A 14,949-nucleotide genomic window follows, 5' to 3' on the forward strand; every position below is an offset into this window, starting at 1 on the left:
ACGACAAACACTATGGGCAAACGAAGAGGGGAACCCAACATCCATGAAAGGAACCTGCTCGAGAGGAGTTGGATCTTCTGTCATCAAGATATACGGGGAAACATCCTGATGGCTCAATGAAGACGATTCCTTGCACGAAATTGGCCATGGGGGTCACTGCTTCCCAAGATTCGTGACCTTGGAGGGCCTCCGCCAAGATAGGTTTAAACGCTCGAACAACTCGGATAGTGACAAACGAAAAACTGGTAAGATTATATAATGAAGCTCTTGAAGCTATTTTCCCCAAAGTTTCCATCGGAACCAACATACAAGACTTGCAATTCCGAGAGTCAACAAACTTAAGATGTCGCTTCTCATTCGTATCCAAGCCGTTTAAATCATTAGTCTATGACACCAACAGAGAGGACCTAGCAGATGCACAAGTTGGGAATTCACCTACAGACCCCACATTTTGTGTCGGTTGCGCCATGTCCTGTGAAGGGTCAATCTCCATGGGAACCGAAAAAGAGTCGTACACCGAAACACAAAAAAAAAATTCCTTATTTTTCTTTGAGGAAGCAACATCAGCAAAATCCAAACTCCTATTCCCTGTAACCCCCAAGTGAAGCTGATTGGTTTTGCTTTGGTTAGAGACCATCGGTGAGACCAAATGAGAAGCCTCTTCATCATAATTGGGCTCTGTACCCGGGAGTGAACTCACACTAATAACATCATTACAGCAAATTATTGAAACTTAGTAATTGCTATACAGCAAATTATTTGTTTGCTTCAACGGTTAGAGTAACTGATGACCTACAAGGCTACAACCAAATCATACTAAACATCAGCATTTCTAATTACAATATCAAGAAGTAACTGCGGCAACTCTATTATTTGGAATTTTGGACCTATACAGTTAATAACCCTGGTGAAGCTAAATAACTAGTGATTATGCACTTAAGCTCCTTCGACATCTGAGGACAAACTAGAAAACTCTCACAGCATTCAACATTTGTAATAAATACAGAAAATTGAGGGGATTAACCCTGTGGCACCAGCTTAGACGGTGTATTACACCAATTATATCCTAATAAATATGGCTACCATCAAATCTGCGAATTAAGACTCAAAAAAGCAATTGGAAAATACCCACTCTTACAATCATTTGCAGTCAGACCCACTGGTACTTGGTATTGGGTGCTTTTCTATCGACCTTGCAGTTTCTGAATCACCTAATATGGTTTCAGAAGACACAGGTCTCTTCCATACTTTTACATGCCCCTCTCTGCATGCTGTAAGGATGGAGTGCTTTGTGAAGACCAAGTCTGACAAAGGATCAGTATACACACGATGAGCAACAAGTGGAGAAAGCTTTGGGACATCTCGCATACTTGGAGCAGGCTGTAAAGAGCCCAATGGAACCACACTATCCCATTGTGCTGATTGACTTCCAGCGCTGTAAGTAGGTGAACCACCTGGTGGACAACGACGAAGAGGCACTACAATTTCATCCATCGAAAAATCCCATAAGAGTAATTGAGTGTCCTGAAAATGGAAAGTTTTTCACTTGATCATGAAGGTGTTCAAAAAAAAAAAAACAAAAAAAAAAAAAAAATGACAAGCAACCCTATAAGAAGAATTGAGGAAATATGTAAATAAAAATGTCCTCGTCTAGCATGGCATGGTAATGCTCCTCCAACTTTGCTTCCATTAATGTTAAAATATGACATTCTCTCTCTCTCTCTAGGGAAAAGAGATGGGAAAAAACTTATAGGTCATATCGAGGTAGTCCCCATCTGGTAGGATTTTGTGATATGTTATTAAATTAACAATAAACAGCACCCACTAACTTATAATATTACTTATACTAAAAAAAAAAATGCCATCACCAATATTCCCTTAAAAGTTAAAATTATGTGCCCAAGAGAAATGAAAAGTTTTATGTGGGATGGAAGGAGTATTAAACTATTTACTAAGAAGAGAATCTTTTGATACCAGGAGAAAATGAAGCAACCTATCAATGTAAACGAAGGAACAGTGAAATGTTCTCCCTTCCGGGAATCTAAACTCAATCTGAGAAGCCGAACAATGGACAATGGTACATATAAATTTTTTTAGGTTGTAGATCAAAATACTTCTTAATAAAACGAGGTGAAAACGGACAGAGAGTCGATAAATGTCCTTGGCATACTCTTATGGCAACAAGGGGGCATGCTGAAGATGAGATTGACCACACTGATGAGAGAACAATTTGTAGAGGTGAAATTATTACCAGGGTGAAACCATAAACATAATGAGGAAAAAGGGCATATGGAATATGTTCTCTTATGTCCTTTTGCATAGGCATTGCCTACCACCTGAGACTCATTCATTCCTCAAATTCAATGTGCACCCTTTTTAAAATGAGTGTCTTTGAAAAGCATATCGCATAAGTTTGTCATGTATATCACATCAGTAGATTATGTGTTTTAAACTAAACATAGTGACTTAATGTAATGTGTCAAGTTTGTCCGGAGGGGCATAGGTTGTGCACTATGATAGTATCTTGAAGAGAAAGATGAGTTTGTTAAAGGAATATTATTAATAGAGCACATCTGAGATATGATGAATATCGGTGAGAAGTTTTGTTTTTTTTAAGAAATTTTGTTAGCTCCTTAGTGATGACTTGATTGCATTGCTAATACAACACCCAAATTCTCTTGTTTCTCAATTCTACTAATCTGATTCATTCAATAACAGTTTGTAGAGAATTCCCTGACCTCCATCAAATAGATTCAATTCTACAATATGATTGTACAACAATATTCAATGAACCACATACCTGACCAACAGAGCCAAACCGATACATCACATTTTCTCCAGTCCTATCTGAAGATGGGGGTGACCAATATGGATCAAAAGCAACTCCACTCACCTGCAAAAATCCAGTTCAAACAGGAAGAGGCATATAAAGATCACCAAAAAAAAAAGGAATATATAAGAACAAAGGGGGGCTTGGGCAGTTGGACAGGAAGCATAGTAGTATATTAGCTAATCAAATTCCAGAGAAATAGGTAGGAATAATCCATCCCAATCTAAGAACACCTTTCCCATAGGGCCCTTTCCATCAGCTCAAATGAAGTTAACCAGATCAATTTGTATTCTGGTCTCCACCTCCCTAAATAATAAGAAATGGCCAGAAAGAGGCTCACCCATGAATTGTGCCCCTCACCCCACGCTATAACCTTGCGATCCTCCATGCTCCAAACTTGAACTAGATCATCCTCACCACCAGTCAAAATATATTTACCATCCATGCTATGTGAGTAAGAAAATTTCAAGTCAATTGCAATTCTTGAGAAAATAGTAAAAGAAAATATCATATGTTGTAATGAATAATAAACACAGCATTGGCAAGGCATATATCATATCAAAACATATAAAGCTTTAATAAGTCATAGCACAAATTGTTGACATTACCTCCATGCACAACAGAGAATAGCACCATAATAACTTTTTCCTCCAAATACTAGCAGTTCTTTCTGGTAGTCAAAAACTCTTAAAAAGCCTACGAAACATAATTACGTCATTGATGAATAAGCATTATATGGGATCAAACTCATGTGTGTATAAAAATACCATCTCTCCCAACAACAGCCAAATGAGTGCCATCAACAGAGAACGTCATTCTATTGATTGAACCTTGACATATATGCCATCTAGAAATTGGATTGCTCTGCAATTATAATCATTCAAGAGAAATCATACAGGCAGTAACATATGGCTAACGAACTAACCCTATAATTGCCAGTGTCATTAAAACCAGTCAATTCACCAACAAAATATTATATACAAAGACCAGCATTCTGGACCCAAATTTCACACACAAGTATTTGCAATTACATTAATCAAACATTATGGAGAATAACTACACCATTCAACGCGTGATCTAATCAGGAATTCCTAAACTAATAATCCCTCTGTTTAGTGTTACGACTGCCTTGTCAGCTTTTTTTTTTTTCATAAATATTATTACTATTTCTCTCCTTTCACATCCTTTGCTGTTCAATAAACAATTTACTCCATAATTTTTTCGTACAATTTCTTAGTACTCCATCTACCCCACTTACCTCTTATTATAATTTATAAATTACAATAAAGTCAAGTAAACCTCCTAGAACTATGTGTTGGTCAAAATGAAATACTTAATAAAATTGAAGGGAGTGCCAATTTTAGGATGAATATCTAATGCTTAAAGCTAGTCCCTAGGGTTGCACATATCACTACCGAATTTGACAAGATTCCCATATCACAGATTAGGTCCTCACGGTCAAATGATCTTATATTTTTAAGGGTGGATAGAATTATGACAGACCCTGTGAAATTAATGGCAAGATAGCACAAACTGGAACATCCAATCTTGATCTCATAATTACTGGTACATCAATGTGACACAATGCACAAATCCAATGTGAATACATTAGTTTAAAGCCTTGACAGAAGTCCTCAAGTTAACAAAATGTAAAACTATGTGATTCAACCCATTAGCAATTAAAAAGGGGAAAATTACAGTACAAAGGCTGTGTACCAAGCATTCCTGGTTTCTACATTTTGTTTCCTTTAGAATACATATATTGAAGGCACTATAAAGAAGCATGAGCAGAATTCATCAGTAGAAGAGGTCAAGCTTCTCAGATGATAAGTAGTACCTCACCTTGCTAGATTTTGCATGTGCAATAGAAAATTGAGTCGGATCCTTTATGAGTGGGAAAGATGGATCAACAGTAGCATCCTTTCCCTAAAAAATAATAAGAATACAATTCTCTTGATCAATAATGTAAAAGATAAATAGAAAAGTGGACAGAGAACTTAAAAACCACTTATATGAAGCTTGCCTTCTCATACACATACACATTTCCATCAGCATGAGCAACAACAAAGAAACCATTGACTTGAGGAACCCATGCTACACTGGTACACCGGCTGTTTTAAAATTTAAAGTGTCACATGATTTGATCAAATAGAGTTGCAAGAACAACAGAGCACATATGTAAGGATACACAAGAACTTTAATGTTCACATGAGCAGTCGCAATATACAAGCAAGATAAAAACATTATCCATTCTACTACATGTGGCATATTATGGTAGTGTTCTCTTCACCTGAATTTCACTGATCTAAAATTATCTTATTTTATTAGTTATGAACTCATCTTATCTAATTTGAACTTTTCAACACTTATGGGTCTCATCTTATCTTATTATATTGGAGCTTATTAGACCTTATTGAGCCTTATATAAGGTCTTATTAGACCTTATTGGAACTTGTTTTTTATCTAATCTAGAGCTTATCAACCCTTATCACATACTTCTATTATTTGAAAGATAGAATACTTCCTCCATTTTTTTTAGTTGCATCACTTGTAAAAAACTCGGATTCTTAGGTAGTTTTTGGAGATGAAAGAAAGGAAAAGGAGGGCCCATGTGATATGAGAGAGATAGAGAAAATTTATTAACTAAAAAAAAGTGATGCATCTAATTTGAAACTTCCTTATTTAGAAAGTGATGGATCTAAAAAGAAATGGAGGAACTATTATAAGTTACTACATAACTTATACTCTAACAATGAGCAAAACTAACATACCAGATTAGAACATCAAGTAGAGCACACATTAAAAGTAGCTATACCAAATATGAAATATAATAGACAGCAAGAAACTTCTAAAACTAAGATGGAGTTTCATGCACTTCATGAAAAAAGGGAAAATACAGAGTAGAAAGTATGTGTAATATAAAAAGTGCTTGTAATAATGTATTATGAGTTCGAGATTATTTGGTACCACAGCCACAGAAACCGCTACATCTTAGCATATGATATCTTGCATGACTAAAGACCAGTGGTAATAGCTAGAAGGGCTTCAGAACAAGTCAATGCATAATAACAGAATTCAGCCTGTTGAAATTTAATCCCTTTAAGAAACACTGTTTCCTTGAGAAAATAAATTCAAAATGAAGACCAATATACATCTTTGTCTATGCTAAAATTTAGCTAGTATTCCAGTTTGAACAAAATTGAACTATCTATTAATTTAGAGCACTTGAATGTTTGCAAACAACAGACATGTACAGCCAACCAAAGGAAGAATATGTCAATTACATGAAAGTTGCAAAGCTTTACAGTAGACTATCAAGAAATTATACTTGGTCTTGGAATACATTTGTAATTCTTAGTTCCACACCTCAAACAATAAATTGACGATAAGGAGGGAAAGAGCTTTTTCATCAAAGCTGAAAATATAACACATCCAAAAAATATATACCCTCAGTGAACTTGACCAATAAGTAATTATGCCTTTCTCTCATACTGCAAGCATAGAAACAACTTCAAATCATAAAGACAGCTTCAACCAGAGGTTTCCATGCAGATTGAAATAGGTTGGCTAATACAGTAGCTTCTAAAATCTTAATGATGTATGGGATTTAATACATTACTAAACTAATGAGCCACAAAGAGCTATAAAAACATAAATGAACGGGAGACAACTAAGAGTCCACCACCCTGTGTAACTACATTATGGATTCCAATAAGTGTATTTGACGTCTAGGGATTGCTTTCAAGTTATACAAGACAGATTGCAAGATAAGTGAAATGAGCTAGCAATTAAAGATCCCCCCCCCCCCCACCCCTGAACAGTGTTTAAAAAGAGGAAGTTGCAAAAGGTTATGATGTAAAGCTGCATTTGCATTATTAATGATATATATTGGACCAAACACCATAGTAACATTTAACTAACAACATAGATAAGTCCTTTAATCTCATCAAATGAGGTTTCAAAAAAAAAAAAAATAAATAAATAAATAAAATTAGAGGGGTGGAGAAGCGAAAGCCAAAAAAAGTCAGGAATAGTACAGAATATTCTTAATCCACTCAAATACGCTAAAACTCAATAATCGTAAAACTTGACAGAATCTATGAGCCGAAGAACAACATATGAACCCATATTGAGATGACAGCATTACGCAAATCAACTAAAGATACAAAACCCTGAAAATGAAATTACCACAAACTCAAGTAATACTTAATGCAGAATGTAGGTCTTGCCTGTTATTAATGGAGCCATCTTTGTTATAGTGATGTGCTCCAACAAGCTTCTTTCCAATATCTTGCAACTGCTGTCTCAAGGAAACTGTGTACACTGCAAAGATAAAGGTAGATACAAATATTTTGCCATTTCAGGGAAAAAAAAGGAAATAAACATCAGCCAAGCAGCAGAGAAATACCATCTCCAGAGTTTAACCCTATCAGTAAGTCATGGCCATCCTTAGCTTCAGGATTAAAGGTATGACAAACAGGATTCGAGCTTGCAAAGTGTATGGATTTAATGGGATCCTACATAAGCAAATGTATCTCTTAAGTCACAAGATGTTTATTCCCAAATTAACTTAACAACATCAGAATGGGGGTAAGGATTAGATTAGTAATAATAATTAAAAAAAAAAAATAGAGAAATAAATAAATAAATAATAAGTCACACCTTCTCCTGTGAATTTAGGTCGCTAATGTACAAAGTGTCTCCCACATTGTATATTATGTACATTCCTTTACCATCAAAATTGGTGATTGGCAAGCTGCTACCGTTACTAGAGCTTCCAAGTGTAGCAGTTTTCATAGCTGCAGCAACAGCTTTATTAGCTCCATTAACTCCTACAAAACTAAGAGCTCGCCCTCCATTATTCGAACCTAACAACTTTGCAGCAGCTGACCTTACGCTACTACTTGCACTATAACCTGAGCTTGATGTGGGTGTGGATGAAGCTGTTTTTTCCTTGAGATTAGCTAATGTCACCTGAAAATAATTTTCCAGCAAATAACAATGAAAAACTAGGATTAGTTAATCAGAAAACAAATCAAAAAGATGAATTGTTGAATACTATTCAGTCTAGTCATCATAACTTATGAAAATAGTGTCCAAGATCGTTGTAAAAAGAGGTTGATCGCATTTAAGAGATGTTATTTTTTCCAACCACAATAAGGGGGCATTTGGTATAGAGAGAAAAGAAAAGGGAAATGAACACGGCTTATTCCCTTTGTTGTTTGTTACTTTGTCAGGACATTTTAATCATTCCCTTTACCCTCTCCATACCCCCAAACTCTTCTACTTTGATTCCCTGCCCACACCCCCCCCCCCTCCCCACCCCAATGGTATTTCCATTCCCTTTCTTTATGTCACCAATGTACCACCACACCATCAATGGACCACCACCGCTCCACCACTACTACTCACTGGAACCATAGCCCCACCACCGCCACTTTCACCATCACCGCCCACCACTGCTACCCTCACCGGAACACAACACACCACCACTTCAACCCACCCCAAAACCACCCTTACCTACCCACCCTTCCCAACCACCCCCATCCAATCAAAAACTACTTCACCCACCCTCACCCACCCATAAACCACCCCCATTCCTAAACCATACCCACCCACCCACTCGAAAATCACCCTACCACCTTAAAAACCCACCCATACCATGGTTCGAAAATGCGGTTTCGGTTACGATCACGGGAACGGTTGTGGTGTCGCGGGAACGTTTATGATGCGTTGATCGCGGACCATGTCACGATTGTCTCGATGCGAATTTGATTTCAAGATAGTAGAGGATTAGAGCCATTAGTGAGCTGATATGGGGGCATAATAAAAGATTTGAGTCATTAGTGGGGAGATATGGGGGAATCTTTCACTATATATTTGAATAGAAAGTGACTTTTGTGTGAAATAATAGATGTAACTTTCAATGCGGGGAGATTTAGGGTGGGGTTTTTTAATACCCCTTGTTGATGCGGAAATCTTGGTTCGGTCAATTAAATTTCCTTTATAAAACGGCTCAACCAAGACGTCACGGCCTTGCTTTTATACCCCATACCCACTCATAACCAACAAAGTTCACATTGGTGACATAAACCATACCCACCCACTTCACTTTTCACCCTACCACTTATGGGATTAAGGCATAGATTGATTGACTGACTTGAAAAAGGCTTATGGAGACTTGAATCGAAATTCATAAGAGAATGCCTTAACATATTTGATTTTTTTTTTTTTTTTGCTAACTTTGTAAATGTTACAACACTGCTAACTTTGTAAATGTTACAACACATTGTGCCACTTTTGTTTCTCTTCAATTCTAATAAATTCTACCCTTCTAAAGGAATTATGCAAGAGTAACCTATTCCCCCTTACCTTCGTATACTTTGCACAAATCTCCTCTCAACACTAATCCATGAGGCTTACACTTCAAAATCTTTGTCCCTCTCAAACAAATGAATGGGCATAAAAGTAACTCTTCTTCTCTCACAAGTCACAATTCTAATCTCATCGACTTGATATTTATAAGCAAACTCTTAGCATTCGGTCTGTGATGGACCTTGGTTCATACCTGGTTCCTCTAACCCAAGGAATGCCTTGAAATAGCTTTGCTAATCCAATCAATCAGTCAATCAAAGCCTAAATCTCATAAGTGGGGTCGGCTAGATTTGCTAATCCAATTAATCCTTAAAATATTATAAAGATACTTCATGCAAGGAATAGATTTTTCCAATTACATTCTCAAAACAGATTTTTCCAATTACATTCTCAAAACCTTAATTCAATAGTAGGAAACTTCTTTTAAAGGTGAAAAAAAATGAATTGGATTGCTTGGGAGAAGATTTGTAAACCAAACAAGGGAGGGGGAGGTAGTTTTTTTTATTTATACAATGTCCTTAGCAGAACCAGCCTAAGAAATGTTAGAAGTCTTATGACATAATAGGGTATTTGTTTTCCTTTAGGATAACAAATCTATAAAAAAAAAAGTCCAAGTTGGAAAATTGGGAATGGAATAAACCTTTGGTTAGACAAATGATTGGGAAATAAAAGCCTTATATGTCCATGTCCAGGGCCTCTAAAAGTTGGTAAGAAAAGAAGTTTGCAGCCCCTTTGGAGGTGGTGACAAATAAGGGTACATATGTAAATTTGAAAAGAACATTAAACGTCAACGCCCATGACAATGCAAAATTACCCATACACTTCCATCTTTCTTACAAGGATTTCATTAACATTTCCACTTTTGGTAATGGGTGGTAAAAAAGTTGATAAAAAAAGGTTAAGTTTAGGGATGGGATTTCAATACCATGGACGTAAAGATAATACTTTGCCTTGCAAAATTACATTTTGTATGTTTTTGGCTGGTGACATTACATTGATGGAAGAGACTAAGTTGGGGTAAATAATTACCTAGAACAATGGAGACACGTGTTGGAATTGAGTTAAACTAAATCAAAGTACATGGAATGCTTATGTAGCAATCGAGGGAGACAAGCAGAGATATAGTGCTAGTGGGTAGGAAGAAGTTGTTAAAGAACACGTCTTATAAAGTTATGAGTACCTTAGATCGATTTTACAGATATCGAACAAGATGTGAACCAAATAGAGAGCTGCAATTGGGGAATTGAGTGATAAGGGCATAGCCTTGGCTTTGAAGAAAAAAAGTTTCATGGCGACTATAAGACCAACACTATTATATGGTTCTAAATGTTGGGCTTCAAGGACTATGTTAGAAAGATGGGAATAGTATAGGTGCTGTTGTTGAGAAGAATGTGTGGGAACACTTGAATGAATAACATCAGGAATGAAAATTTTCAAAGGAAAGCTGGAGTTCCAGATATTGAAGATAAGCTAAGGGAGAATCAATTACATTAGTTTGGACATATGAAACGAAAACGGAAAAAAGCAATGGTAACGAAAGTAAAAAGGTAAAGGTAAGGGACCCAAAATGAATTGGATGGAAGGAGTTATCATGTAAATGAAGAATTTGGGTTTAGAGGAATACATAACACTTGAGAGAAGGGAATGGAGGGAGAGCATAATGGTTAACAATGGAATCTTGCTGCTGCTAAATTACACTTAAATTCATTCTCTTTACTATCATTTGTAACTACCCCTCAAACAGGCCATTAGCTCAACTAAGGATATGAAAGCTGAATTAGGAAGAAAATTAGATTTCCTAATCTAGAAAGTAGAAAACTAATGAAAGAATCAATACTACCGCCTTCAATGAGGATTAAGCAGGATTAATTGAGGATGATTCTAATCTAATATTTCGCATGTCCAAAGTAATACGGAAATCAATCTGTGATGGCGAACTGGAAGCAGCAATCCCTGGAATACTCCAAGCACTGGAATATGCATATGAACAAGCACTACCAACATTGCATCATCGCCTTTGACATAAAAAGGCAATTGATAAAATTGATCAAATTAATCCAACAATATCTCATCAAGGTCAACCCAAATTCCATAATTTAGGAACCAATTCAATCACAAAACTAATAGTAATATAAACATCTAATAATTGACATACCTACAAAAGTAAATGCAGTAACATCACATTAAATTCAACATTAAACAAAATAAATCAAACACACAATCACAAAATAAACAATCAAAAACAACAACCTAAAATTCGATATAATATCATCAAACAATCCAAATCAAAAACGAATGAAATTGAAGAGAGAGAAACCTGAGAGACGGTTTTGCCGTGAGAATAATGGAGAAGAGTGGAAGGATGAGACTTCTCGGAATGAAGAGTGTAACGGCCTTCGGGAGTTTTGAAGTAGGCTTTGAGTCCGGCGCCGGCGGGAGATGATACGCCGCCATTGACGGTGGCGCTGTTGGTGGTTGCGCTGCTATTACTCATGCTTTCGGCGACGACAATTGGAGATGAATCTAATTGTGTAACATTTGTTCATGGCATATTTGTCTTTGGAAATATAAAAACGGAAATTTCACCAAAAGCAATTGAGCAATTTAAAAATCCACCAAAAACCATCGGATTTTTCAGAATTCACCAAATGTCACCCAGTTTTTAAAAAATTCACCCAGTGTCATTAATGACCAACGGCCATTAACTCCGTTAGTAATTAGGGGTTAATCATGACACGTGTCATGACATAATTGGACCATTTATCTTAATTCATAAAAATTAAAAAAAAAAGTTAAAAAAAATACAAAAAATTAAAAAAAAAAACCCCAAAATTTTCCCAGCCACCCCGACCACCGCCAAACCCTAACCCCTCCCCTCATCTCGCCGGAAAACGGCAGGTCACCACCGAAACCACCAACAATCGACCGGCCGCACATGTAGCTCCCCACCTGACCCACCGCCGACCCCCAAAACCACCCACGCTGCTCGTCCCGACCCCAAAAACCCTGCTCCCTCACTGCCACCACAGCAACTCCACCTCCAAGCACCACACTGCCCCCTTTGCTACACCCACACGCACCACCACATCAGCCACGATTAGCACCACCCAGCTCCCTTCGCTGCTCCCACGCGCACCAATTGGTCCAAATCCTCAACCCCAATGCACCGCCACTTCACCGCCACCACTACAGAACCCATTTGGGTTTCAGGTTCAACCTAGAAATCCCATTTTCTAGGGTTTCGGGTTTTCTGGGTTAAGTCGATTTTTGGTGGTTTAAGGTGAGGGAATGGGGTTTATAGGAGCCGGAAAACATGGGAGGGGGTGGTTTTGAGGCTGCGGTGGTCGGGAAGGGGTTGAATCAGAACCGTTGCTCGTGAAGGTGGGGTTGGTTGTGGTTTTCGCGGGTTAAGGTTAGATTGGATGGGTGGCGCGTCAGGTAGGGGAGGTCAGAGTAACAATGGGTTGGGGTCGGCGACAGCGGGTGATCCCGACTCCGGCAAGTCGGTTTCTGGGCTGGGGAGAGGTGAGTTGCGTGAAGGGAGGGGGAGAGGGATAGGGAATGGTAGTGAAGGTGGTTCCGGTGGTGACTGACCGTTTTCCGGCGAGATGAGGGGAGGGGCTAGGGTTTGGCGGTGGTGGGGTGGTTGGGAAAAGTTTGGGTTTTTTTTTTTTTTTTTTTTTTTTTTTTTTTAAATTTTTTGTATTTTTTTTAAACTTTTTTTGTTTTTTTTTTATTTTTATGAATTAAGATAAATGGTCCAATTATATCATGACACGTGTCATGATAACCCCTAATTACTAACGGAGTTAACGACCATTGGTCATTAATGGCACTGGGTGAATTTTTTAAAAACTGGGTGACATTTGGTGAATTCTGAAAAGTCCGATGGCATTTGGTGAATTTTTAAATTGCTCAGTGGCATTTGGTGAAATAGCCGATATAAAAATACTACGGAGGGTACTTCACTACTTCTGTTTCTTATTACTCGTATAGTCGTATGTGCAACAAAAGAGTAATACTTACGGGTACGAGATATAAAATATTTATTTGTTGTATATAATAAGAAACAAATGTATAATGACAAAATTATGTATTGATAATTTGATATGTGTATTTTCACTTTTAACTCTCTTATCTAACGTCCTAGGAAGCTCGTTAGCTTTTGAATTTTCAAAATACTCTTGCCCCCGAAAAATAAACATGGTTCAATTACAAGCTTTGACTTTAATTTTTAAATTATTAAAACAAATATTATAGTTTAAAATATTGATGTTTATGTATTAATGTAAAGTTTTATAATATTACTCCCTCCGTTTTTAAATACTTGCTCAACTTTCCTTTTTTGGCCGTTTTTAAATACTTGCTCTATTTCCTTTTTTGGAAGCCTTTTACAATATTTAATTCATTTCTCACACTTGGTGGACCCAACATAATACTCTCTCTCCTCCTATTCTTCCACTACTTTTGCTTTATACGATTTTTTATTTTCTCAACTACCCCATTACCTCCATATTTTATTACTTTCTCCAATTTCTCCTAAAACTCCGCGCATGGAGAAATGGAGCAAATATTAAAAAACGAAGGGAGTAATATTTAAATAACTTTTACTATTCTAATTAATTATACTCTCTCCGCCCCTTTTTTAATAAGACTTTACGAGATTAGGTACAAGAAATGGACCAACCTAATTTATCATTATGGAGGATAAAGTAAAGAAAGTCATTACTACAGATAAACCAAAAAAATTCTTTAATCTCCCTAAATTGTGATGAATTGAGCAAGTTCCAATTTGAAGAAGATCTTGCTTTTCATCAATAAGACAATTATTATGTTATTAATAAACCAAGAAATTTTACATTGTCTTTTTATAAAGTTAGAGATCCACAGATTATCTGTTTCAATTTTAAGACGTATAATGCCATGAAGAATTGCGCTTTTAATTCACGTGTAGGCCATGACTTCCACATGAAATAATCTAGATTGGGAAGAAATCCTAAAGAATCACTTATAACAAAACCATTATGCTAAGCTCTCACTTGAAAGCTAAGAAAATACATAAAAGTGTGGAATGATGTGTCTTTAAGAAGGAAATCAAGAAATTTCCTTACAATAAAGAAATATTTTAAACCAGTGTTTGCATTGGTGGAGGAGGTTCCATGGTATAAAGCAAAAGCTTTGTGTATGATTAAATTATCCTTTAAAAAATTTGTATATAATGGAGAGGCCTTGAATCCGAGTAACTTTCATAAAGATAGTACTCCATTATTAGGACGTATTAGGATGAGGTGAATAGGTGATGAACCATACAATTCACCAAACAAAGGCCAACCAATATACTTATAGATACCACAAGAAAAAGAAGCATTTCCTATATCCAACTAGCATTACAATTGGTAAATTACAAAGGCCACTACCTTTTAGCCTAAAAAAAAGGTATAACTTTTTGAAGTTTCATTGGCTTATACAGTTGCATACAACATTATATATAAATGGCACCGTGTAATGCATAGATATGGTCATGTTGTTATTGTTATATATATAATAAATGGCACCGTGTAATGCATAGATATGGTCATGTTGTTATTGTTATATATATAATACTAGTAGAGTTGAGTTTATAGAATAATATGTATACAGCAAATTATTTGTTTGCTGCAAAGGTTAGAGTACTCCGATGACCTACAAAAGTACAAGGCTACAACCAAATCATACAAAACATCGGGATTTCTAACTACAATATC

General features: G+C 36.6%; 1 protein-coding gene across 1 annotated transcript; it reads right to left on the bottom strand.

The window, feature by feature from the left end:
* Positions 1-814: 814 nt before the first annotated feature.
* On the bottom strand, positions 815-11,766 carry LOC145558393 (putative catabolite repression protein creC). Its single transcript, XM_081619619.1, has 11 exons — positions 11,523-11,766; positions 7,493-7,804; positions 7,239-7,347; positions 7,060-7,153; positions 4,854-4,941; positions 4,673-4,756; positions 3,598-3,694; positions 3,439-3,526; positions 3,171-3,276; positions 2,801-2,893; positions 815-1,524 (listed from the first exon to the last, which is right to left on the bottom strand). The coding sequence occupies exons 1-11, from the start codon at positions 11,697-11,699 to the stop codon at positions 1,141-1,143; spliced, it is 1,632 nt and encodes a 543-aa protein (XP_081475745.1). The 5' UTR covers positions 11,700-11,766; the 3' UTR covers positions 815-1,140.
* Between the last annotated feature and the right edge of the window lie 3,183 nt (positions 11,767-14,949).

This window comes from Chenopodium album, chromosome 9, assembly GCF_948465745.1.
Source record: "Chenopodium album chromosome 9, dcCheAlbu1.1, whole genome shotgun sequence".
NCBI classification, from domain to species: domain Eukaryota; kingdom Viridiplantae; phylum Streptophyta; class Magnoliopsida; order Caryophyllales; family Amaranthaceae; genus Chenopodium; species Chenopodium album.

Excerpts from the sequence above, each read along its gene's own strand:
- LOC145558393 (XM_081619619.1), bottom strand. The coding sequence starts at position 11,699 with ATGAGTAATAGCAGCGCAACCACCAACAGCGCCACCGTCAATGGCGGC. Across the intron at positions 7,805-11,522 it reads ACGGCAAAACCGTCTCTCAG|GTGACATTAGCTAATCTCAA; the intron begins GTTTCTCTCTCT and ends AATTATTTTCAG. Across the intron at positions 1,525-2,800 it reads GGTTTGGCTCTGTTGGTCAG|GACACTCAATTACTCTTATG; the intron begins GTATGTGGTTCA and ends TTCCATTTTCAG.